Source organism: Amblyomma mixtum, chromosome 4 (genome assembly GCF_055824585.1).
Source record: "Amblyomma mixtum isolate Tamu chromosome 4, ASM5582458v1, whole genome shotgun sequence".
Classification (NCBI taxonomy): Eukaryota; Metazoa; Arthropoda; class Arachnida; order Ixodida; family Ixodidae; genus Amblyomma; species Amblyomma mixtum.
The window spans coordinates 69,635,192-69,659,956 of record NC_143015.1 but is presented as its reverse complement, the minus strand read 5'-3'; the positions used below and the strand labels follow the sequence as shown (position 1 = coordinate 69,659,956).

General features: G+C 49.5%; 1 protein-coding gene across 4 annotated transcripts; it reads left to right on the top strand.

Moving 5' to 3' along the window:
- Positions 1–633: 633 nt before the first annotated feature.
- Positions 634–24,523, top strand: LOC149346857 (uncharacterized). Of its 4 annotated transcripts, none has more exons than XM_089586724.1 (7): positions 656–756; positions 803–909; positions 4,239–4,351; positions 5,456–5,574; positions 13,650–13,751; positions 23,956–24,002; positions 24,390–24,523. In XM_089586724.1, exons 1-6 carry the CDS (start codon positions 746–748, stop codon positions 23,990–23,992), a joined length of 489 nt encoding a protein of 162 aa, XP_089442850.1. In that variant the 5' UTR covers positions 656–745; the 3' UTR covers positions 23,993–24,002; positions 24,390–24,523. The 4 variants fall into 4 exon arrangements, 3 of the variants coding, with proteins under 3 accessions (XP_089442851.1, XP_089442850.1, XP_089442849.1); XM_089586723.1 differs by having other exon boundaries at positions 665–756; positions 800–909; XM_089586725.1 differs by lacking the exon at positions 803–909 and having other exon boundaries at positions 634–756; positions 5,456–5,564.
- The last annotated feature ends 242 nt before the right edge of the window (positions 24,524–24,765 follow it).

The window sequence follows — 24,765 nt, the reverse complement described above, 5'->3', positions numbered from 1 at the left end:
TGGCGATTCTTGGTGAGAATTACAAACACAGTAAAAAGAAAAAAAGAAAGGAAATAAAAACAAAAGGAAAAAAAGGAAAAAAAGAAAACGGCTGAGCATGGTGGCGGTTGCCACCGCCCCGTTTCAAAGGGGGCGCTCCTAACCATCCATCCATCCATCCATCCATCCATCCATACGTAACAGAGGAAAAGCTGCTGAGAAAATCGAGTGCCGCCAAGCAATACCTCGCGCAAAAAGACCGCGCAATATGCAACGCATTCTTGGCTTAACCAAGCTAAGCCTGGGCATCTTTTTTTTTTCTGCATTCCGCCACAATCGAGACTCGGCCAGTTTGATCACGCCTTCTCGTGCTCAGCTGCAAAACGCGAAGATTGGTCTTCAGAAAGAAAGTGCACAGCAGCCGTCCCGCTTCATGGTGGGCACCTCAACCCAGAGCCATAGCCTCAAACGCGCCGTGAGAGAAGCGACGAAGGATGAAGTGAAAAATGGAAGAGAGAAAGAGGCGCCTCCTTACCAATGGGAGCGCGCCGGGCGTCCCAGAAGAGAGGAGGCTGACTGACGTCTGTGCCCGCACCACTCGCACGGCCAACGGGCCACGACCATTGGCTTGAGCGCGCGCAGCGAGAGAGTAAAACCACAAACGCTTGAATGCTGACGTTTATAAGCACTGTTCGATCAGAAGCCGATCGGAGCGGACGCAGTTAGTGGTGGTTTGGTCTCGGGACGCTTCGGGTTGTCGACGCTGATGCTCAACAGGTGAGACTCCAGCTTCACACCAGCCTTGCTGACTATCTCTTAGCAGTTTATTTGAACAAGGCATTCGAGCATGCCGACGGGCTACTGAGGCCTCTGTCTTGGACATCCGACCGACACTCGACGCCATGGCCCTGAAAACCCACTGCGCTCAAGGTTCGACCTGCTTCTTTGAGTGCATTTTTCAGTTCCCTGATATTGCACGCGGAATTAGGCGCACAGCAATTACGCAGTTTTTATTACGACCTTAACATCGGCATTGGCACTACGTGTAGTTGGCTCTGGAATTTTGCTGCGCGGCGTCCGAGGCTGCCTCTAACTATACTCGGTAGCGTGTCCAAAGCGATAGCCAGACTTCTTGCTGCCGTTACAACGTAAGCTTTGGGCTCGTGGCGTTCGTCAACAGTAAGCAAGCACTTTTCAATGCGCTCGCGTTCTGCTTGCACTGGCCTCGCGTTGCGGAGAAAGGTTTGAGGATTTAGCACTTCAGTGACGCGGCCTGCGTCAACCTAAAGATGAAGCGGAGCTGTTGGAGCCATAGAGTTTCTTACTATTACCTAGAGGGAAAGCTGGCAAGCCGTCTATGGGAGTTTGCATGGAGACCCCACGTGACCACCTCAGCCACCATGGGCGCTCAAAGCATCATGGGGCGGTGAGCTACTTGTTGCGGAACTGTAACTTTTGGCCAAAAAATAATAAAAAATAAAGCTGTTTGATAGCTACAAACGTCCTAACATTCAATATCTTGTCTAATGATTGCAACAAACGAGCAGAAAAGCATTTAAGTGCAAAGTTTGCCTAAAATAAGATATGACTAGCTTTCCTATTGGCCAAGTGATGAACACTAAAAAAACTAATATTTCGTAATTAACAGGCGCACTTTTAAAAGTAAATATGTTTTCAGAAAAAATGTTGTTGTTTAGATACTTTAAGAGGTTTTTTAATGGTATTTCGGAAGAGTAAAACCTTTTATTGGCGTCGTGTGTCGTCGCGTCTTCACTACTATGGCATTTGCACACTGCGTTCGCGCGAAAGTCGTCTGCGCACAGACGAACTACGTTTTCGGAATGAAACGCCTTAGTACTGCCACTCCATGTTCCCGAAAAACTACGACTGTGCCGCAACAAGTAGCTCACCGCCCCATGACGCTTTGAGCGTCCATGTTGGCTGAAGTGCAGCGCCGCCAGCTTTCCCTCTAGGTAGTAGTAAGAAACTCTATGGTTGGAGCAGATTACGTAATACATACAAGCGAGCGTTTGGCGTTTGATGTGAGGTAGCGCGCGGGAAGGCGCGAGTGTTGTCCGCTTTTGGGCGTTCTGTGCTCTCGCTCCGTAAGTGCGGTGACTTGCTTTTTGCCGTGAAGCTTTATCCGAGCTCTGGGTTAGAGGCCAGCGTCCCAGTTCCGGCTAAAATGTCGAGGTACAGAGACTGGCCAGAGAGGACCACCAGTTTGCCTTCACGGCGCACCTCAATCCGGCGTTCCTCCGCATGCGAACCCTTCACCGCCGTCATGGTGCCGACAGACGCTGGCGTTCGCGCCCAGCGTCTTGCTCTATACCGGCCACAGCCGCAACGAAGGGCGTTTTTATTCTTTGTTAAGCGTCTTCAGCTTCTCTGCTGTTGATACATCTTGGTTGCTCAGTTTCGTGCCGGTTTGTGTTCTTTTTCAAATATGTGCGTATGCGTGTTGTGCGCCTGTCGATGTGGCGTCCCAAGGCTCCTGGTTGGGAGTTGGGCCCACGGTTACCATCACCCGCAATTTCTCGCAGGCCTCTCCAAGGACGCCGTTTGTTCCTCTCGTAAACTGGCAGAAAGACTTGATTTCGATCCCGGCCGCGGCGGTTGAATTTCTTTCTAGAGGCCCGTGTACTGTGCGATGTCAGTGCACGTTAAAGAACCCCAGGTGGTCGAAATTTCCGGAGCCCTCCACTACGGCGTCTCTCATAGCCTTAGTCGCTTTGGGACGTTAAACCCCATAAACCAAACCAAACCATTTCATTTTGCTGGAAATTGCGCACTGCCGCTTCCGTCTCGCATGAAAAGATATGGGTGGCGTACTACCGGTCAGGAGGTGGCGTCGCATGCCTCCTGCTCGTTGTAAAGGAACCTAGAATCGTGAGGTGAAGGCGGCAGCATGTGCTTACTTGTGCATTTCCCATCAATTCATAAAGTCTGAAGACCGTGCTCTTTATTTACTCCTGGCGGCGAGCGGTTTCTTAGACGCAGCGGTGTCCTAGTGGTTTGAACCTGCACCTCGCATGCTCCATGTTCGAGGTTTGATCCCCATTGTGCCTGTTTTATATTACCGGTAAAGCGTCTCAACAAGGCATTCCCCTCTCGGCGCTTTAGGTCAACAAAGCGGCCCCCTGATTTTTTTCCAGCATAGAGAACAGACTGAGAACCTGAGTCACCTGCCTTGTTTGGTTTGGTTTGGTTTGGTTAAACCCCAATAAACCAAACCAAACGAAACAAGGCAGGTGACTCAGGTTCTCAGTCTGTTCTCTATGCTGGAAAGAAATCAGGGGCCGCTTTGTTGACCTAAAGCGCCGAGAGGCGAAAGCCTTAAGCGTGGTGTTGCTGCTAGTGTCACTGATGTGTGGTTACGATGTTAAGCTTCGCCTCTGAGTGCGGAACGCGATAGCGTCTTGCAACGCTGTCAGGTAGCCCACAGAACTCCATCGCCCGTTCGGCTCTACGTCTTGCTTGTCGGTAAATTCTTTTTTGAGGAAAGCAAAAGGAAGATGGGAGTGAACGAAGACACCGTATTCACCAGACGCGCCTTTGTTCATTCCAAACCATCGAGCTGGCATGGCGGAGTGGTTACCGTGCTCGTCTCGCACTCCGGAGACCCTGGTTCGATTCCCGAACTCGACCAAATTATCTCTCGGTTTTATTTATTTATCTGGTCTGACTAGAAAGGGTAATTAGGCTAATTGGTTAATTAAGCAATGAAGTCTACTCAGTCCCACTTAGTTAGAGCATCACTATACGATCCTTTTAATTGGTTGCATGGTTAATAGCCAAAGTACAATTGGCCGCGTTTGAAATTCGCGCCCTGTGACGTCACTACCATTTCGACCAATTGAAAAGCGTGACATTTCTGTCGAGAACCTCTGCTTACAACGATGAGGCATTAAAGGCTTCCGCCTTAATAACACCATACAATAGCTTTTCGCCTACTGGGGAAAACTGTTATTCAGATAACTCTGTGTTGATGGGACTATGGAGTCTTTAAGACTATTCAGATTATTCATCCTTCCCACTGAATCACCATGATCAGCGAAGTCTGTGTCCGAGAGAGGCGCGCTTTAGTGTAGGTGTGTATGTTGCGCTGGAAGAACATCCAAGCTTACTGGATGTTGTTATTGATGCCTGTATGTGCCTTCTAGGGCTTTGATGTTTGTGATGGGTGTTATGGCAGGCTCCTGTTGTACAGCCGGGTGATTTGAGTTTGTATAAAAGGTTTTTTTTTCCTTTTTCGGCAGTTTCCTCGCGCAAACAAGACAAACTGGGGGGACGGCGGTCAAGCATTGGCAAGCGAAGCTGGTCTGTTCACCCCGCCGTGAATTCGAATCCCGCTGGGGCCACAAAACTGCCGGTAAGCAATTTGCGATATGACACTACTACTTTGAGCGCAGTAAGAACGGTTGTTTACCGTACCTCGAGCACATCAAACACTACCTATGGCGGTTTCTAGGAAATATTTTCCGGCGTTCATAAGATCACATCTACTTCAGCTGCGTTTTTCGACTACTGATACTCCACCACAAAGAAGTCGATAGCCCTCCGCGTCGGTGCAAGCGTTTTTGGCAAAACTGCCACCCGTATGTTACCGTTGCTGCTACTCAACGCCGATTTGTGTTTTTCACGTGAAGTATCAGTCTTCGCGCATGAGACACTCTCATGCCAGAGTGGCTTTGTGCACGGCACAAGCGGCACCTACCACTTTAAATGCCGCGTAAGTAATTTAGCTCTGTTCAGTTTATACAAACAGCCAACGATCACCCTCTTTTATTGACCGTGACACCTTTTGTGCGTTTGGAATTTTAAAAGTAAAACGTGACAGAAATGCACCGCACCAAAAACGTTCATGCTTGTTTTTCCCTGGCAGCCATACGTGCTTTCCTGTCATCCCACCTTTCGTTGAGAAAGAACATGAACGCTCATATATTGGCGGCTCATAATATATTGCCGTGACAGCGAGTGCTTCATCTTCTCCTGTTCTGTGTTCATCTCGCCTGTCACGCCCATCGTCACATCCTGCATTTCGTCGTCACCCCCGTTCTTCTAGTTCGCTCAATCGGGACGATGGCTCAGTGGCCCCGGGTATTGTCACGGACTAGAAGATCACAAAGTGGGCAGTGGCGCTGCACGTAGCGCTCGCGCTAGGCCCATCGCCATTAAATCATTCCATGGCTTTATGTCATGTAGTTCTCTCTTCATCGTCACGTAACAATATATTCAACTTGCTAATCTTATTGAGCAAGTTAGGAAGACGCGTCCTTCCCGTTAAGACGGCATTACCATTCTGATATTTGAGCTTGCTTTCAGCTGGACGTTGCATGTAATCATCAATTCGTCACTCAAGTAGCGCACACCGGTTCGTGTCCTGAGTCCTCGCGTTATGATCGACTTCTCATTGTTGGCCATCAGCCTCCTCCTATTTTAGCTAAGCTATATAGGCTGACGTTTCTATGCGCAGGTCGCCTCACGTCGAAGCCCACTTGGTCGGATGAAATACTGGCGTCGCGTGTGGACCACTTCCCCAACGAAGACAGCCGTCTCAGTCTTCATTTCACTACACTGGGCAGGTGAGCGATGGTGAGTGCATGGGTGGAAATGAGAGGACAACTTTTCATCTAGTCATATAGCAGAAAAAAAGTGGTAGGGTTCTAACGTAGTTAAAGAAAGTAGACTTGCAAAGAGCCTGTGTTCATTCTTAGCCTCTTCCTTTGGGCATCTGCCTGTGCACGCCACCGCGTTTCTAGATCTTCGTTTTCACACCCTCTCTCCGCCCCTCCGCGGTGGCTCAGTGGTTACGGCACTCGGCTGCTGGCCCGAAAGACGCGGGTTCGATCCCGGCCGCGGCGGCCGAATTTCGATGAAGGCGAAATTCTAGAGGCCCGTGTATTGTGCGATGTCTGTGCACGTTAAAGAACCCCAGGTGACTAAAATTTCCGGAGCCCTTCACTACGGCGTTCTTCAAGCCTGAGTTGTTTTGGGACGTTAAACCCCAAAAAAACCTAACCAAACTAGACACCCTATCTCTACTAGGAGTCACCTGGCGCGACGCCCTGCTCCCATTGGCTACAGCTGGCGCGACGCTCCTCCGAACTAACCCGAGCTTCCTCCCATTGGCTCCGGCTTGCGTGACAATCCTCCGAACCCGACCCGAACCTCAGTCCGAACCAACCCGAGCTTAACTGAGTTACTCCGAGCTTCACCCACGATTCTTGCTTGAGACCGTGTTATGTAGTGCTCTCGCACTAAAACCGGAGCAGACAAGTTGGATTACTCGAAGTGCAAAATGGGGCACAGGGAAATTTTACGTTCGATGTTCTTGCCTTCCGAAGGATTCCTTGGAGCTTTCCTAGGTAAGCGCAAAAAAAAAATCACCGAAGACACTTTGGACATTCTAAAGTGTGCTTGGCGAAAGCCTTGTGGTCATCCAATACCTCCTAGAAAGACTTTAGGCCTGCGCGCTCCCACATGTCACGTGAGCAACGTCATTTCCGGTAGGCGATCGCCTCTTCGAGGGTCGGGAGGCGCGCGCGCACGAAACGAACCGACGAACCCCGCAGTCGGCGCGCGGACCAGCGGCAGGAAGCCTGCCGTTGCGTGCATCGTTCTGGTGTTCTGTGTTTCCGCACTGGGTGCGCGTTCCTCCGCATGATCGGCGCGCGTGGTGGTTGTCAAGGAGTGAAGTGCGGCTATCAGCATGCCTTACAAGTGCTGTGTGCCGAAATGCCGGGGAAACTGCGACGAAGACTCGAAAATTCAAGTCTTCTCATTTCCGAAGGACGATGCCCAGCGGCACAAGTGGCTGCGTGCAATACCACGCAAGGACTACCAAGTTACAGCTTCTTCAAGGGTAAGAACTGCTTTAATTAGCTTGTTGTGTACCTTCATGCCCGCTTTTACGCTGCGCAAAGTTCATTGTCAGTGCGAGCATATTGAGCGTTAGGCCTAGAATTCTTTCGTGTTCATATTAAGGCGAAAGCCTTTAATACCTCATACTATCGTTAGTTGCGCGTCTGCAGGAGTGTCGACAGACGCATCGGCAGGAGTATCGACAGACGCATCGGCAGGAATTTCGACAGACGCGTCGGCAGGAATTTCGACAGACGCGTCGGCAGAAATGTCGACAGACGCGTCGGCAGAAATGTCGACAGACGCGTCTGCAGGAATTTCGACAGACGCGTCTGCAGGAATTTCGACAGACGCGTCGGCAGGAATTTCGACAGACGCGTCGGCAGAAGTGTCGACAGACGCGTCGGCAGGAGTGTCGACAGACGCGTCGGCAGGAGTGTCGACAGACGCGTCGGCAGGAATTTCGACAGACGCGTCGGCAGAAGTGTCGACAGACGCGTCGGCAGGAGTGTCGACAGACGCGTCGGCAGGAATTTCGACAGACGCGTCGGCAGGAATTTCGACAGACGCGTCGGCAGACGCATCGGCAGGAGTGTCGACAGGCGCGTCGGCAGGAATTTCAACAGACGCGTCGGCAGAAGTGTCGACAGACGCGTCGGCAGGAGTGTCGACAGACGCGTCGGCAGGAATTTCGACAGACGCGTCATACCATGTGTTTTCTGCGAAAAGTGTTCGTTCAGCCTGTGCTTGCATCAGGAAAGAATCTGCCAATACCAAAAATACCTTGAGCACGTATACATAATTAATGTCCTTTCGGAGATACTGTGATATTTTTTTGTGGTACAGTCCCCTGTTTTCGTTTTTGCAGGTCTGTGCGCTGCACTTCCATGAGAGCTTTATTAAAAAAAAACAGTCTATCATGACCCAAGGACTGGAAAGGTTATCGAGACCACTTTGCCGGTGCCACGACTGGACCCTAGCGCTGTGCCTTCAATATTCAAGGACTGCCCATCGTACCTGTCCACACCACAATGTTCCAAAACAAGAGAGGAGCCACACGATCGACGGCAGCGACTGGAGTCCTCCCACCTTGCAAAGGCATTGGCGGACTCATTGTCGTCATATACGACGGAAGCTGGCAGATATCAGTTCCAGACAATAACGGAGCTAAAGGCATGTATGCAGGGATCCTCTTTGCCAGAGAAGTGGTCAGTAGTGCATACCTCAACAAGTGTAATGTTCCTGTTGATAACCGGAGGCACCATGCCAAGCATTGAAGCTTCTGTTGTGATCAGTGACAGTATGGACATAACTGTGTGCCATCAGAAGGTCAAACTTACAAAAGTAAATAACTGTCCTGTCCCCAGTAAAGTTTCGGATATCAGATGCATCGTAGAAATTCTAGAGAATTTGTCAAGTTTTGAAACACAGTGTATTATTTCTGAGGATGTGGTAAAAGCTATCGAAACCCTCCTCCATGTTTTGAAACAGCAGCTACCAGTGGAAACTCGAAGTGTCCTTAAAGCGCTGAAAGAACAGCTGGAAATAATCACTACGAAAATGCCCAGGTATTCACCACATTTGATGGTTATTGCTAGTCTGCTCTTTACAATATCGCCACACGCTTACAAATTCCTGCGACACGCAGGTGTTATTGCACTTCCTCACCCTGCAACTATCAGAAAGCTTTGTGCGTCATGTGAGCTGTCGCCGCAAGTAGAGGAAGATGAAAATTTTTTGTCTTACATGAAGAAGCGTGTGAAGTGTCTCCAGCCTTACGAGCGCATAGTGACTTTGATGATTGATGAAATTCACTTGAAACCATTCTTCGATTATAAAGGTGGCAATGTTTGCGGAACTGCCTTTAACTCGTCTGACGCTGCCACGACGGCCCATGTTTTTATGGTACAAAGTTTGGCTTCGTCTTTCAAAGAAGTCGCTCACATCCTTCCTGTTAAAACCATTGATGCTGCTATGTTGCATAGCATCACCCATAAAGTGGTGACTGGTTTAGAGTCGCACGGATACAAAGTAGTATGTGTTGTTACTGACAACAATGCTATTAATAGAAAGACAATGTCGATCTTCTGTAGTCCTCCAAAGCTGCAGTTTGTGTATCCTCATCCCTGTGACCCTACGAGACCCCTGTTTTACATTATTGACACAGTCCACCTCTTGAAATGTGTGCGAAATAACTGGATAAACCAAAAAAATCACGGAACCAATTTCTATTACCCGAAGTTTGAGATCACTAGTTATACAATTGACAGTGGTCACATCATGTGGGCTTCGTTTGAAGCTCTGCGAAGATTACACAAACTGGAAGAAGGGTGTTTGCTGAAGTATGGGCACCAGTTAACCTCCAAAGCTCTGAATCCGTCAAAGTTAGAGCGGCAAAATGTCAAGATCGCACTGCAAGTATTCAATCAATTTACTGCAGAAGGGCTTCTGGTACATGCCAATGAAATTGACAGAGCAGCAGAAACTGCGAACTTTATCAACATTATCGTTCGCTGGTGGTCAGTGGTCAATGTCAAAACACCTTCGAAGGGCTTCCAAAAACGTGACCCTTTTCAAGAGCCAGTGAAAGGAATGGAAAATGACGAAAGAATCCAATTTCTTGAGAAGTTCGCGGACTGGTTAGACATATGGATTGCACTACGTTTTGACAATGGCGTTTTCACTCGTGAAACGATTAGTGCCTTGCGTCTTACGTCCTGTGGGCTTATGGAATTCTCTCGCTACTGCCTTGAGGAGCTTAAGATGCACTACGTGCTTCTAGGAAAGGTTCAGACCGACCCACTTGAGGCGAAGTTCGGTCAATACAGACAACTTGCGGGCGGCCAGTTCCATGTTTCTATTCGACAGGTGTACGAGTGCGAGGCAAAACTTCGTTTGCAAAATTCGCTGCCAGTTCTACCAACTGAAGAACTCAGGCTCCCTCAACCGAGGACACGACAAAAGCAGAACTTTGATAAAGCCTTCAGCATTGAAGTCACAGATTCTGACCTAGATGCTTTGTCTTCAAAAATCCCAGTGATTACATATGTAGCTGGGTATTGCGCTCATGCTGCTTGTAAGGCACTGAAATGTGAAGAATGCAAAAGAAACCTTGTAGTGGCAAGGAACATGGAGGAATCCCATGAAGAAAATAGCCTCATCGACGCCCTTAATAGAGGTGGCCTTTGTTTTCCAGCACCAGTTGTTGTAAATGCTGTGATGTATGCGCATGCAGTGATAGAACAACTTTTGTCTAAAGAACACTGCCTTAAGTTCTTCAAGTTAGAAGACCAGCGAACGGCTCTGATATGCTTAACAACAGAGGTTTTACCAGAATGTGAAGACTTTGACACATGCCTAAATGGCCACAGACCTGAACAAGTCATGGACCTATTGCTGCATTCAGCAGCAAACATTCTTCTAAACAATATGTGTAAAAGAAAAAACGACCTTCTCTCGGCGTCATCTCATGATGCAGAATCAAAAAAAAAGGAAACTAACTGTCTTTTCGAAAAGCTAGGTTGTTTTCATGTCTTTCTGCACCTTTGTGTTTGCAATTTGTTGTGCTTGTTGCGGTTTTTGGATAATTTTATATTTGCAGTTTAATACATTGATAGTTAGTATGTTGTTTGTATTTCACTGTGCATGTGCTTGTTTGTATGTGGAGTGCTTATTGCTTCGATTTGTTCTCGCAGTGCCATATTATGTGAAGTAACCAAGTTTCTCATTCGAGTCGATTGCAATTGTTTCTCATCACATATGTTTTGTGCTTAACCGTATGTTGCTAATAGTTTTGTGTTATTTTGGACTGCAAACCGTGACTGCCTTCGTTTACTTGATGTTTGTTGCAGTGACCTGTTCTACTGTATGTGACCAAAATTGATGTGACATGGTCTAAGTCTTAATTGTGACCATGAGTAGAATTTATGTTTTCATATTTAAAGGGTATGTTTGTTTTAAAAATCTGTGATTACTACCTGCCAGTTCAATTTTATTACCTTGATGCTTCATTAGTTCTGTTTACTGTATGTATATTATGTTCTCTTATATTTATTTATAGCGCCTTTGCATGCCCATGACCAATAAACCGAAATTTGTCTTTTGGTTGACGACTAAATTTTGCCTCATTCTTGAATTTTCAGCAAACAATAAACATCCCCATGGGAGCAGTAATTGTAGAAAGCTGCAATAGGCACCATTACACAGTTTGCGTGAAGGTGACGATCGAGTTGCTGTTGCCTCCATCATCCCGAATTCACGTGACGCACGCCGCTAAAGCCGAAGCCAGCGAAGCGAAACAACTGCACTGCAGAATTCTCCTCGCGTTTTGTATCAGTTATTCACTCACCTAGAGTAGTTTGTCAATCTTACTTCTCTAAAAAGTGCACTGCAGCTGACCAGGCCCCTAGTTATTTCACAGCAGACTCTTCCTTTCTTTATAAATGAGCGCACGCCTATCTTTTTGTACGCTTGTAAAGCGGTCGCACTCGCGCTTAATACAGCGGTTGATAGAGAGCGACTAACGGTCGGACCCCATTGGCTGTTCTGGTCAGCGGCACGGGAAAAATAGCGCCCGGACCCATCGCTCTGCGGGACGGCACAGCAGCCTGTCCGCGGGAGAAAAACCGGCTTGTGCGGGAAGCGGCGCGCGGAAAACGTCCTGCGTTGCGCGAGCGACGCGGCCATCCGCCTACAGGATGTGACGTCACTCGCGCAGCGCGCAGGCCTCAAGTCTTTCTAGGAGGTATTGGGTCATCCCACTGCCGCTTCCCCGAACCGCTTGGCGCGGACTCACTGGGCCGCTTCGGAGCCATGCGTCCCACTCTCCATTGCAACCAGACATCTGGCGAAGGAGCAGCGGTTTACCTGCCATCGCCGACACGCGCGCGCTTGTTCTACCGCTACTGTGTGACGTCACGGTTGCTATGCACAGCTGTGACCCTCACCGGCTCGCCGGTTGTTAAGGAGGGGAGGAGGTTGCGCCGCTGCGCGGAGGAGAGGCCATAGTTTGCACGATTCGAGCGCACGGACGGACACCGCGAGCATGAGCCATTGAAGACTTTCGCCTTGAAGGAAAACCTACGCGTGCGAAGGCATTGTTGATGCGCTCAAAAAATTTACCAATCGCTTTCACTTACTCGCTCAGGGAGAGGGTGAAGAGTTTGCGAGATCTCGTCCATGGCGAGCATACAACATCGAAATGTGCTGCGAAATGTGCGCATGTACTGTACCATTTGAGAGTACGGGAAATTGGCCTAGGTGGTCGACTTTTTTTTTTTTTTTGTCCGATCCCTTCACTAGGTATCCTTCATCTCACCACCCGCAGCTTTAGAACGATGAAACTGGCACGCTGAGAAAAATGGCAACCAAGCGTCTTCCCTAGAGTTTAATTAACAATGGCCATACCCAGAAATTCTGGACAAAAGCATTCTTGAAAGAGAAAGTTTATGAGGTTTTTTTTTTCATATTTGTGAGATGCACCAAACAATCTATACTTTCGCAGATCTCATGGGGTTTAACGTCTCAAAGCGACTAAGGCTATGAGAGACGCCGTAGTGGAGGGCTCCGGAAATTTCGGCCACCTGGGGTTCTTTAACGTGCAATGTCAGCGCACGTTAAAGAACAAAAGGGTTGAAAATTGGGCGAGTTGGTACGAATTCATACTGGTGTGGCACCACAGGGACAGGGACAGAAACAGAGTGACAACAACACAAGTTAAAGAACCCCAGGTGGTCGAAATTGCCGGAGCCCTTCACTACGGCGTCTCTCATAGCCTTAGTCGCTTTGGGACGTTAAACCCCATAAACCAACCAACCATCACCTTTTGCTATTAATATTCTTGTTCTCCTCAAAAGCGTTCCCCATTGGTATTCTATGGCAGTCTTAACTCCTCGATGCGAGCCATGGAAACACTGTAAAAGAAATATTTTGATACATATCGGAAGAATGAACCATTACCTCCAATATTTCTGTACCAGTACCTTACAATTTTACAATATTCGAAATTTTTGTCCAAATATGTTGGACACGCAGGAAGTATCATACCAGCTGTCCTAAACATTTGGAACCGCAGAAATGAAGGAAAGTTCTGACATGCAGTCCGGACGGATGCAGTCCGGACCTTACGTCCAAGTCTTGATCGATGTGAATGACCAGGGAAAACTGGGGAATGTCACCGACTACAGGCGGCAGAAGCTCTCTGTGATCCCGCCAAGATTCTGGCTGAAATGTCCAGATCTTCTGTACTGTGCCTGAATTTGTGGAGCCCTGTGCTTGCTGCTTGAATGTAGCAGCATAGTTCTTTGAGCTTCTCGTTGGGGAGACAACAAGGACACGACACTTAATAATTAATTCTTTTTCAGGACGATCGAGAGAAGTGATCACAAACAGCCTTCCTGGCATTGTTTAGCTTTGCACGATTAAGGAAATGGGCAAATAAGTTGCGACAAGAACTGAGCCAACTGAGCGTCGCTCCAACGTCTGTCGAGGGGCTGGAACGAAACGCGAAGTGGAGCACCACGTTATCGTAAAGCGCTCTCTCCCTGAGCGTCCAGTCTGGCATTCAGAGAACAGAAAAAGAACAGCAGCTGGCAACAACTGCCCCCTGCTTGCAGATTAAATTAGGATTCATACTCTTCAGCCGCATTAAAATTTTTCACTTGCTCTCGTAAATGTCTTTTTGTGTAAGTACCGAGGAGAGCACTAGGAACATTCGGTGCCCTGGTCGCAGAGGGAAAGTTTGTGACTGTCAAGCATGTGAGTGGAGCTTTAGGGCAGACTTCAGTGTATTTACTAATATTTCGCAGGCTGAGGTTGACGTCCACCTTGCCGTGTGTGCTGTACCGGCGTCGTGCTGATTGTGGCTGCCGGCGCAAACCTGCAGCGTCTGTCACACTACCGTTTTACGGGTGAGCATCTTTTGACGTCGAGAGGGCCTTCCTTCTCGGGCCCCACGGCCCTCAAAAATGAGAATAAGGCATCCAGGCTGATACGTAGTGCGCCCGGGTTAACCCAATAAATGAAGTGCAGTAGTGTATTCGTGCTTGCAGTAGCTACCTTTGCTTGGCGTTTTAATAACTGAGCTCCCCCATAGGACCATGCATTCCTCGCGCCTCTCAACTGCGGTTTACAAGTGCACGGAGGTTCTTGTGAATCCAACTGAGCACAGACCTGTATCGGGCAGTTGACCACCCATTGCATGTATTAAAGCGCTACGTGTACAGTGACGATCAAAAAGAGAATTCGTCTTTGAGGAAAGATCATAGCGCAGTAACCGTCTCATGTCGGTGGACACCCGAACCGCGCATTAAGAGAAGGACGAGTGTGGAAGTGAAAGAAGAGAGAGTTCCGCCTCCATTGAAACGCATCATAGACGATAGCCCCTGTTTCGACTTTTGGCCTCCGCGAAAGAGCTCAAGATTAGTTGGGCACAAGATAAGCACAGGTGCATCTGTTCGGGCAAAAGAGTAAAAGTTAACGGTCAGGGCAGGCGGCTAAGCGGGATGCATGCAAAACATAAAATTCAGGGGGGGGGGGGGGGGGGAGGGCACTTTGTTGACCTAAAGTGCGATGAGGCGAAAGCCTTAAGCACGGTGTTGCTGCTTGTTTCACTGATGGCGTTGTTAAGATGTTAGGCTTCGCCTCTAAGAGTGATACGCGACAGTGTCTTGCAACGCTGCCAGGGAGTCCACAGAACACCATCGCCGGATCGGTTCTAGCTTGTCGGTAAATTGGTTTTTGAGGAAAGGAAATGTATCTGTTTCGCATATCTGGGTGGACACCTAAACCTCGCCGTAACGGGAAGGGAGGAAGATGGGAGTGAACGAAGACACCGTATTGACTAGACGCGCCTTTGTTCATTCCAAACCATCGAGCTGGCATGGCGGAGTGGTTAGCATACTCGTCTCGCACTCCGGAGACCGGGGTTCGATTCCCGAACTCGACCAATTTCCTACTCGGTTTTATTTATTTATCTGGCCTGACTAGAAGGGTTAATTAGGCTAATTGGGTAATTAAGCAATAACTAAACTCCGTCCCACCTACTTGGAGCATCACTATACGATCCCTTTAACTGGTTGCATGGATAGTAGCCTAAGTACAATTGGGCCCGTTTGAAATTCGCGCACTCTGACGTCACGACCGTTTCGACCAATTGAAAAGCGTGACATCTGTCAACAACTCCTGCTTACAACAATGAGGCATTAAAGGCTTCCGCCTTAACTTTTCCCGGACGTTTCCAGTGTGGTGATGCAATTTTGAGCGCAGCTACACAAGCTGCGCGTTCAGCAACCTGTTTAGCCGCTGCCTCTGCCTCACCCGCCAGGGTAAAACAAGCCTGTATTGTGCCACCCTTTAGTGGCGCACTTTTAAAGCAGCCATTCGGTTTTGTAGTTTGTTCGCTCTTCGTATGTCATCACTAGCAATTCGTTTATTTGCCGCCACCTTTTGCACCACCGCACTGCGGCGGTCGCGTTTTCTAGGAGGCGAAATGCCAGAAGCCTGCGTACAGCTTTGACAGAGAACATTCTAGAACGCCAAGTGGTCGAAATCATGCGGAGCCCTCCACTACGGCCTTCCCCATAACCTGAAAGCTGCCGCGGTGGCTCAGTGGTTATGGCAAGACGCGGGTTCAATCCAGGCAGCGGCGGTCGAATTTTGATGGAAGCGAAATTCTAGAGGCCCGTGTACTGTGCGATGTCAGTGCACATTAAAGAACCCCAGGTGGTCGAAACTTCCGGAGCCCTGCACTTCGGTGTCCCTCATAACCTGAGTCGCTTTGGGACGTTTAATATAACGAACCTTAAGCTGCCACTTATTCGACCTCGAGTACAGTTAGATCTTGATATTGGCATAGCTGAGCGTTTGTTCGTACGGCGCGTTTAGCAGCGGCGTCAGCCTCATTCGTACTGGTTGAAAAAACTGGCCGGTTGTATTGTGCCGCGATTTTGCGTCGCGCTTGCATAATGGGCCCCCTCCAGCCGCCGTAGCATCTAGTCGGCCACCCTCCAGGGGTGGTATTCTCCCGGTGTCGCCTTTTGCGACATGTCGCATTCGCTCTTCGCTGATTGGCTCGAGCCGCGGTGACGGCGGCGTAACGACACGGACCCGCCTTCCTGCTACGTCATCGTGACGTCGCCCCAATTTACTACGCTTAGTCGAACAACGGAATGCGCTGAAGCGATTCGCGCGGGCGACGGGCTACCGTTAGCGTACGAACGCAATCGGCAGTTGCGGCTTTTGCGCCCTTGGCGTGAAAACATGGCGACGTCCTTTCAAGCGAGAGCCGCCCGCTTCAGCCAATTCAGCAGTCCTTGCGATTCCGGTCGGCATGTTTACCGGCAACTACTGGTGTTGTTACTTTTCGCTATGACTTACCTTGCTTCGACGATAAAGTTTAAGCTGCAATTCAGCCTAGTTTTTTAGATACGCTCTCGATTCTGGAGCGCGCAAGCCTAATGGGACCTCCAGCTACACTGCTACCGTCTGCAACTGCCCGAAACGCAGCCGAAACCTAGCACAACCGTCCGGAACGAAAGGAAAATAGATTTGGAGCTTTTTCGCGGTGTTTTATAGACTTAAATGAAGTGAAGCGAGTTTATATTAAATTTGCAAATGTTTTTTTGAACATTAGACGTCATGTGATGGCAAATATTCTTGCTATAAAAGATACGAAACTACTGCTGCTAGTGACTCAGCAGTGGTAAATTGTCGCTTCTCGGAGTGAATGAATGCACCGCAGACGAAAGTGCCGGCGGCTTTTTCCGTTTCTTCGAGCATCTGTAAGCACTTTTTTAGGCCCCGCCCATATGCGACATGTCGCAAAAGGCGACGCCGGCAGAATACCACCCCAGATCACCCTCGACACGGGAAACAACCTACGGGTGGTTTCCATGGAAGTTCTTTGAAATTTGGGTTTTTCTAGTTTTACTAGGGCGATAGCACTAATCCGGTGGCTCTGACCCGAGAAAAATTGTTCTAATGTTCGACCGTCTGTCTCTCTAGGACGAAACGGGAACACGCAAATTCCGCCTGGTGCAGCAGCTGCTATCTTGTGCCGTGCTCGGGCACTGTATACGAATGTTGTAAATATTTTGATTTTTTTTGCGCAGTGCTTCCATAGCACGCGGAAACGAAACTTGCTTAGGCTCGCTCAGTGGTTATGGTGCTCGGCTGCTGACCCGAAAGACGAGGGTTCGATCCCGGCCGCAGCGGTCGAATTTCTTTGGAGAAGAAATTCTAGAGGCCCGTGTACTGTGCGATGTCAATGCACGTTAAAGAACCACAGGTGATCGAAATTTCTTTAGCCCTCCACTACGGCGTCTCTCATAGCCTTAGTCGCTTTAGAACATTAAACTCCATAAACCAAAACCAAAACCAATTCAATTATTAAACCCGTGTACTGTGCGATGTCAGCGCATAAGAACCCCAGGTGGTCGAAATTTCCGGAGCCCTCCACTACGGCGTCCCTCATGGCCTGAGTCGCTTCAGGACATCATTTAATCCCTATAAACCAAAGCAATCAAAGAGTACAGTTTCTTGGTATATCCGTCATCCTACGATGCTCATTTAACAATCTCCGTGCAATTAACTCTCTTCAGTCCCTCCTGGCAGTTCCCTGTGGTAGAGCGATTGACTGAAAGTCCACCACTTCTGAAATGACCTCGATGTACGCACAGAACTTTTCGCACTCGACGCGACGTGGCACTTTTGAGGCGAAAGTTTCACTAGCCCCATTAGATTAAATTTCGTCTGCGATTGTCGTTGAGGCCGACAGATAGTCCCAAAACGATGGCGTCGCAACAACCGTCGTCTGGCCACCGAAACGGCGAGTGCGACGACGGAATGCACCACAGATACCAGCAGCAGCCACCTCTCGCAATCTGAGGGTGCAGGATGGTTGCCGTGGAAGAAATGTATACGGCGAGAGCGGAGATACGCGCAACCTGAAGGTGCCTGACACGGGAACGTGAAAGGAGGAGGATAACGGAGGAGTACGTAATGCAGATAGGAGAACGCAGGTCATTATCACAGGAAACAGCTGCAACTTAAGTCGTTTGAAAGGAGCAGGTTGTAACGAGAACGGAGGAATGCGTAACCAGAGGTTTGCCGAGGGAAGAACCGGAAGGATGGTTACCGTGGTCGGTAGGGCAAGAATATAACGAGAGCAAATTAATCTGGCGCACTCCTTCTGCAGCGACTGCTGCGGAAACCCCTTCCCCGAGGTCAGTCTCGGCAACAGTGGCGTCGCTCGTGTGGACCGGCGGACTGCAGACGAGTGCTAGTCGAAGAACGAATAGTGCGTGTGGAAACCTAAACTTTTGGTTTTCAACTAGACAAATGATATCTCTCCCAGGTTCCTTCCCTCCCCATATCGCGAAATGATAATACGTCAACTGCTATCGCTGACTATCGCGTTACACCATGGTAACGGCTATGTGAGCTTTTTTTATTTGTTCTCATACTGGAAAGAAGTTTTTCAGTACATTCAAACGATCTTTGATCATTCTCCGGCCTTTCTAGTTGCTCGCGCTTTTACGGAAGCCGTCGCTGGCTGCAAGTGGCATCACATCCCGAACCCCCTAACGAATAAAAGCATCCAACGAGGGCCAGTTACGAAGCCAGCGATGTGTAACTGGCATTCAATTAATGAGTGAACTTTGTCATGCCCCAGAAATTGCTTGCTAGCGAAAACTGTAAAGAGCAGCTGTTATCAAAAACTTCGATACAAGGCCCACAGTATGCGAAAGAAGAACATGATTATCGCAAAGCGAATAACATCCCTGCATAGGCAGGTTCTCGCTACGTGCGGATCTACATGGTTTCCTTGGGTGAGTATTAGTAAAATCCCGTCTGTCCGGAGGGCTCTGGTGCATCCACAAAACGCCCTTCGCGCCCTAACACATTATGTCCCTACCAGACCAGACTTCGATAACGGGAAGATAACACCTCAGCAGGCTTATGCTTCCGGACTCATCCTCTAATCATCCCAGTTGTGGATCCCAACCACCATTCCTGTACACTGCCTGAGTTCATTCCTGCCACACACTCAGAATGCTCTTCTACGTAAGAAAGAGTAGTCTGCGTACTTACTTCCTTGCTTTAAAAAAATTCGCTGTGGCTTAGCTTGGTTAAGCCTGGTAATTGCGAAAGCAATATCCGTACCTACGCCATGGTTCAGCTGGTAGTGTAGCTGGTGGTGGGGCTTGTGGTTAGACTTGTGGCGATACATCTGTTATACAATCCAATGCAATCCAATCCAATCCAATGTAATCTAATCTATTCTAATCCAATCCAATCCAGTCCAGTACAATCCAGTCCAGTGAGGCCGCAGTTCATGTGCACCGCCGTCGCACACGGACGGCGCGAGATCGCGAAGCAATGTTAAGCCGCTGGTGGTTGGCACAGCTACTGCTTTCTAGCGACGTGAGTCGAGCCTAATCTCTTCAGCGTAACGCCACAATCGCGCTCCTAGCGGAGAGCGCAGGCGTTAGGCGCCGGTGATGGCACCGCCGCGGCTTGCGACGGCGCGAGTCGGTCGCCCTTCTCCTCGGCGTGACGTCACAACACCTGTTAAGGCGGAAGCCTTTAATGTCTCATCGTTGTAAGCAGCAATTGTCGACAGAAAATGTCACGCTTTTCAATTGGTGGAAACGGTCGTGACGTCACAGTGCGCGAATTTCAAACGGGGCCAATTGTACTTTGGCTAGTAACCATGCAACCAATTGAAGGGATCGTATAGTGATGCTCCAAGTAAGTGGGACTGAGCTTAGTTAATTGCTTAATTATCCAATTAGCCTAATTAGCTTTACTAGTCAGGCCATATAAATAAATAAAACCGATTAAGAAATTGGTCGAGCTCAGGAATCGAACCCCGGTCTTCGGCGTGAGAGACGAGCATGCTATCCACTCCGCCATGCCAGCTCGATGGTTTGGAATGAACAAATGCGCGTCTAGTGAATACGGTGTCTTCACTCACTCTCATCCTCCTCCATTCCCTTCCGGCGAGGTTTAGGTGTCCACCGACAAATGAGAGACAGATACATTTCCTTTCCTCAAAAACCAATTTACCGACGAGCGAGGCGTAGAACCGAATGGGCGATGGCGTTCTATGGACTCCTTGACAGCGTTGCAAGACGCTGTCGCGTTCCACTCTTAGGGGCGAAGCTTAACATCTTAACCACACATCAGTGACCACACTTTAGGTCAAAAAAGTGCCCCTCTGAATTTTGTGACACAGTTACTGCGTAATTTCCTTTCCTCAAATAAAATTTTCATTTTCTTCATTAGGGCTCCTCTTTATCTATCTTCTTTCACTCCCACTTCCTCCCTTCCTCTACGGTGCGGTTCAGGTGTCCACCGAGATGACAGAGAATTACTGCGCCATTTCCTTTCCTCAAAAAGCGTTGCGTTCAAAGGGCAAGGCATCGCGCCGAACGGGTGGTGGCGTTCCGTGGTCTCCCTGGCAGCGCTACAACGCGCTGTCGCGTTCCACTCCTAAAGGCGAAGCTTAAGCGTCATTAATTAGCAGTTATTTAGTATTCAGGCATTACTCAGTAATTAACCATTAATTTGTGATTTGTCATCAATTAGTAATTAGTACTCAATTACATGTGACGCCACCAGTGCCACAGAAACAGCGAAGGTGGTGCGGAAAACGCTTCCGCCTCTACCCACTTTAGACAGTCAAAGTGCCCCCTGAATTTTTGCGCTCCTAGCGGAGAGCGCAGGCGTTAGGCGCCGGTGGTGGCACCGCCGCAGCTTGCGACGGCGCGAGTCGGTCGCCCTTGATTGATTGATTAATAACTTTTATTTCCACCGATGTAGGAAGCCCCCTACTCCCCGTCCCTGGCACTCAGGCCTAGGGGACGGGGGACGGGACCTCCGCGACTAAAGACTGGCGAAGATACATTGTCTCTTCGCGGCTTCAGCCGCCAGGCGGACAGCTCGTTTCTGGTCGGCGGGGATCTCGCTTCGCAGAAGGGCCTCCCAGGCTGCTCTACTCTTAATATTGTCCTCAGCACCCGGGGATCCAGGGCATTGCCAAATTATATGATTGAGGGTCCCCCTCGCTACGCAGGCCTTACATTTGTCATCGTTTTTAGCGTCTCTCATAACCTTAGTCGCTTTGGGACGTTAAACCTCAATAAACCAAACCCAAACCTTTTTTATCGTCTAACGTGGTTTTAAATAACCAGACGGGGTTAACGAAATTTCCGGCCTGTAATCGTCGCCAGGCGATGGCCTCTGTATTGGTTAAGTTTGGATCTGGTGGTGGCATTAGACGCCTGCCTAACCTGTAGTGCACGGCGATTTGCGCGTACGTTTGCAAACGTTTGTCCATCGCCTGGGGGTCGGGTGGCTCTACAGTTACCCGGAAGTAGAGATCTCGGGCTAAAATGTGGGCCGCCTCGTTACCGGGGACGGATGTGTGTTCCGGGACCCAAATTAAGGTGATCTTGCGATCAATTTTGGCTGCGGACAGAATTCGAGCCGTTTCTGGCGAGACCCTGCCCTTTCCGATGTTGCAGATCGCTGTTTTGCTGTCACTAAGAATCAAACTAGCCTTGGTTCCGGCGCAAGCAAGCGCTATTGCGACCTCCTCGGGCGTATCTATGTTTCTACTCCTAATGGAGGCGGTGGCGACTGGTGCACCTCGGCCGTCGACTACTGAGGCGACCGCCGCCCCCGACCTGCCACTCGCTGCGTCCACATAGGCAACCTCATTTGGCCTGAAATTCCCGGCCCTTTTAACCAGTGCCTCCGCCCTCTTCTCCCGTCTTTCCCTGCATGTTGAGGGGGAGAGGGCGAACGATGATATTCTCGCTATATTGTGGCGGTAGGGCGACCTTGTCGCATATGCCCCTATCTACTTTTCGGCCGACCCACTCTAAGATGGTCCGGCCCGTATTCGTTGTACTCAGTCTTTCGAGCTGGGCGATTCGCACCGCCTCGGCGAGTTCAATCCAAGTATTATGCACCCCCATTTCCAAGAGGCGGTCTGTAGAGGTGGAAATAGGTACGCCCAGCGCCCTCTTGATGCAACGCCGAATAATTGCGTCGATCTTCTCTCTCTCGTTTACCCTAATATCGAGGAATGGCGTGCCATAGCATATTCGGCTAATAATATACGCCTGCGTTAGTTTCAAGAGGCTACTTTCTTTGAGGCCCCTGCCCTTCAGCGCGACCCTACTGAAGATCCCTGTTACTTGCGCAGCGTAGTTGCTAGCTTCTCGATAGTTCCTTCATTATAACCGTCCTCTTGGATAAAAAGTCCGAGGATCCTGGTGTGATTAACTTTCGATACAGCTTTGCCCTCTATCTTAATTTCAAAATTCCAGTCGCGCTTGCACCGGAGTGCTTTCGGATTGTAAACAAAAAGTTCCGATTTCTGCGGCGAACACACAAGGCCCCTTTCGGCCGCGTAGGACACTACAGTGTCTGCCGCTGCCTGCAGCCGCTCTTCTATGCTACCGTCACTATCACTGTTGAACCATATGTTGATGTCATCTGCATACAAGCTAAATTTTATGCCGTCTATATTCCTGAGTGCGGCGGGAAGGGCCCTTACTGGCACGTTAAAAAGGAAGGGGGAGAGCACCGATCCCTGCGTCGTTCCCTTACTTGCCAGGTAAACCGTGGGGAATTCTAAGTCCTGAAATTTTAGTTTTATCGTCCTGTGTGACAGGAAATCCTTGATGTAATAATGCGTCCTTTCGCCGACACCTATGTCCTGAAGCCCCGCAAGGACGGCCGCATGCTTAACATTGTCGAAGGCTTTGGTTAGATCTAAACCTAAAATCACCTTCGCGTCTTTGGATCTCGAATTTATGATGTCATGTTGCAAGCGAAGCATCACGTCCTGCGTACACAAGCCCGGCCGGAACCCGACCATCTCGTGCGGCCACAGGTCGTTCTGCTCCATGAAGCGTGTCAGTTTAGCCTGGATGACGCGTTCCATAAGCTCTTCTTCGGCGTGACCTCACAACACCTGTTACGCTCCTAGCGCAGAGCGCAGCAGTTAGGCGCCGGTGGTGGCACCGCCGCGGCTTGCGACGGCGCGAGTCGGTCGCCCTTCTCTTCGGCGTGATGTCACGCATGACGTCACACAGAGGTCAACTAAAAGTCAATGGTGGCACCGCCGCGCCACGGAAGTGCAATTAGTAAAGCTTTCGCTTTAATAAATATAACGCCCACCTTTGTGGAAAGTGAATGCCAAAGAGTTTTAAGGCGAAAGCCTTTAATGCCTCATACTGTAGTTATCAGCCGTGACGACAGCCGTGTCAGCAGATGTCTGCGCGTTTTGACGGGTGTCCACCGAGATATGCGAAACAGTTGCTGTGTGATTTTCGTTTCTCAAATACAATTTTCAGTTCCTTCGTTACGGCCCCTCTTTCTCTTTCTTCTTTCACCTTTCACTCCCACTTCCTCCCTTCCTGTATGGTGCGGTTCGGGTGTTTACCGAGATAACGGAGAATTACTGCGCCATTTCCTTCCCTCAAAACGCGTTGCGTTCAAAGGGCTAGGCATCGCGCCGAACGGGGGCGGGGGGGGGGGGGGGGGGGCGTTCCTCCCTTCCTGTACGGTGCGGTTCGGGTGTCTGCCGAGATGAGAGAGAATTACTGCGCCATTTCCTTTCCTCAAAAACCGTTTCGTTTAAAGGGCAAGGCATCGCGCCGAACGGATGGTGGCGTTCCGTGGCCTGCCTGGCAGCGCTACAACACGCTGTCGCGTTCCACTCCTGAAGCCGAAGCTTAAGCGTCATTAATTAGCAGTTAATTAGTATTTATTGATTAATCAGTAAGTTACTAATTAGTAATTTGTCATCGCTTAGTACTTATGTGTGACGTCATCCAGTCGTGCCACCGAGGCAGTCAAAGGGGTGCGGAAAACGCTTTCGCCTCTGCGCACTTTAGACAGTCAAAGTGCCCCTCAATTATTTTCATGTCCCTGTATGCCAAGGACTGCCTGGTTTCATCTTACGTTCGTTGCCAGCGCTGCTTCAATAACGTGCCTACCAGATAGGTTCGAAATTGAGCTACAAGAGCGCAGCCGGCTACGAGGAATGCACGCGTTCCTTTGTCCGCGTTATTTGCATTATCATTCTCCTCGCAGGTTGCTGCTGCGGTTTCCCGTCAGCCTCATCCAATAATCGCCAGCAGGTACGTAGATGTCTGGGCCAGAGTCGGGTGCCGCCTCGGCTTATATTGTTGATGCCCATGAACTCAATACGCATTAAAAAGAAGATGGGCTAAGTTTTATAGTTCCGTGCAGTCCTCTGGCAGCCGTTGTATCTGTTATAATCATCGCATTATTTAGTGCATGCACATTTGCACCATGTTTAGGAGGGGGGAGGGTAGGGGGTGATGCTACCTCTTCAGAAAAGCCCTTGCTACTCGTGCCGCGGTTGCCGCCCAGGGCGTGCGTTAAAATTTCCAAAAATGGTACTGCCGGCAAGACGCAACCTTTGTCTCGCCCAACATCAAACAGTTTTCGTCGTAGGAACTTTCTTCGTGATTTTCTTTTATTTTCTATATCTTCGAGAACAGACCGGATCAGGGACAAGCACCAGGAGCTGTCTGCAAAGCTGTCGTCACGTCGACCACAGCCCGGCGTCCTTCAGCCGGAGTGGCCAGTGGAACAACGACACGAAGCAGCGGGACATGGAGCTGGCAGTGGTAAGACAGGCCTTTTCTAGCTTTGCGTTTGAAACTAATGCATCGTTCGCTCGAAATAGTAATAGCAGTGTAGAGCGGTTTATTGGCACGTTGAAGCGCCGGCGACGAAGACTCTGGCGCAAGAAGTCTAGGAACCAGCGAGGCGAGGGACCGGCACACAAGCGGCAGTTCTCCAGCACGAGGCTTCTACGGGCGGCGCTAGCGCTTCGTCGTCGTTGGTGGCGGTGCTGTATCATCATCTTCATTC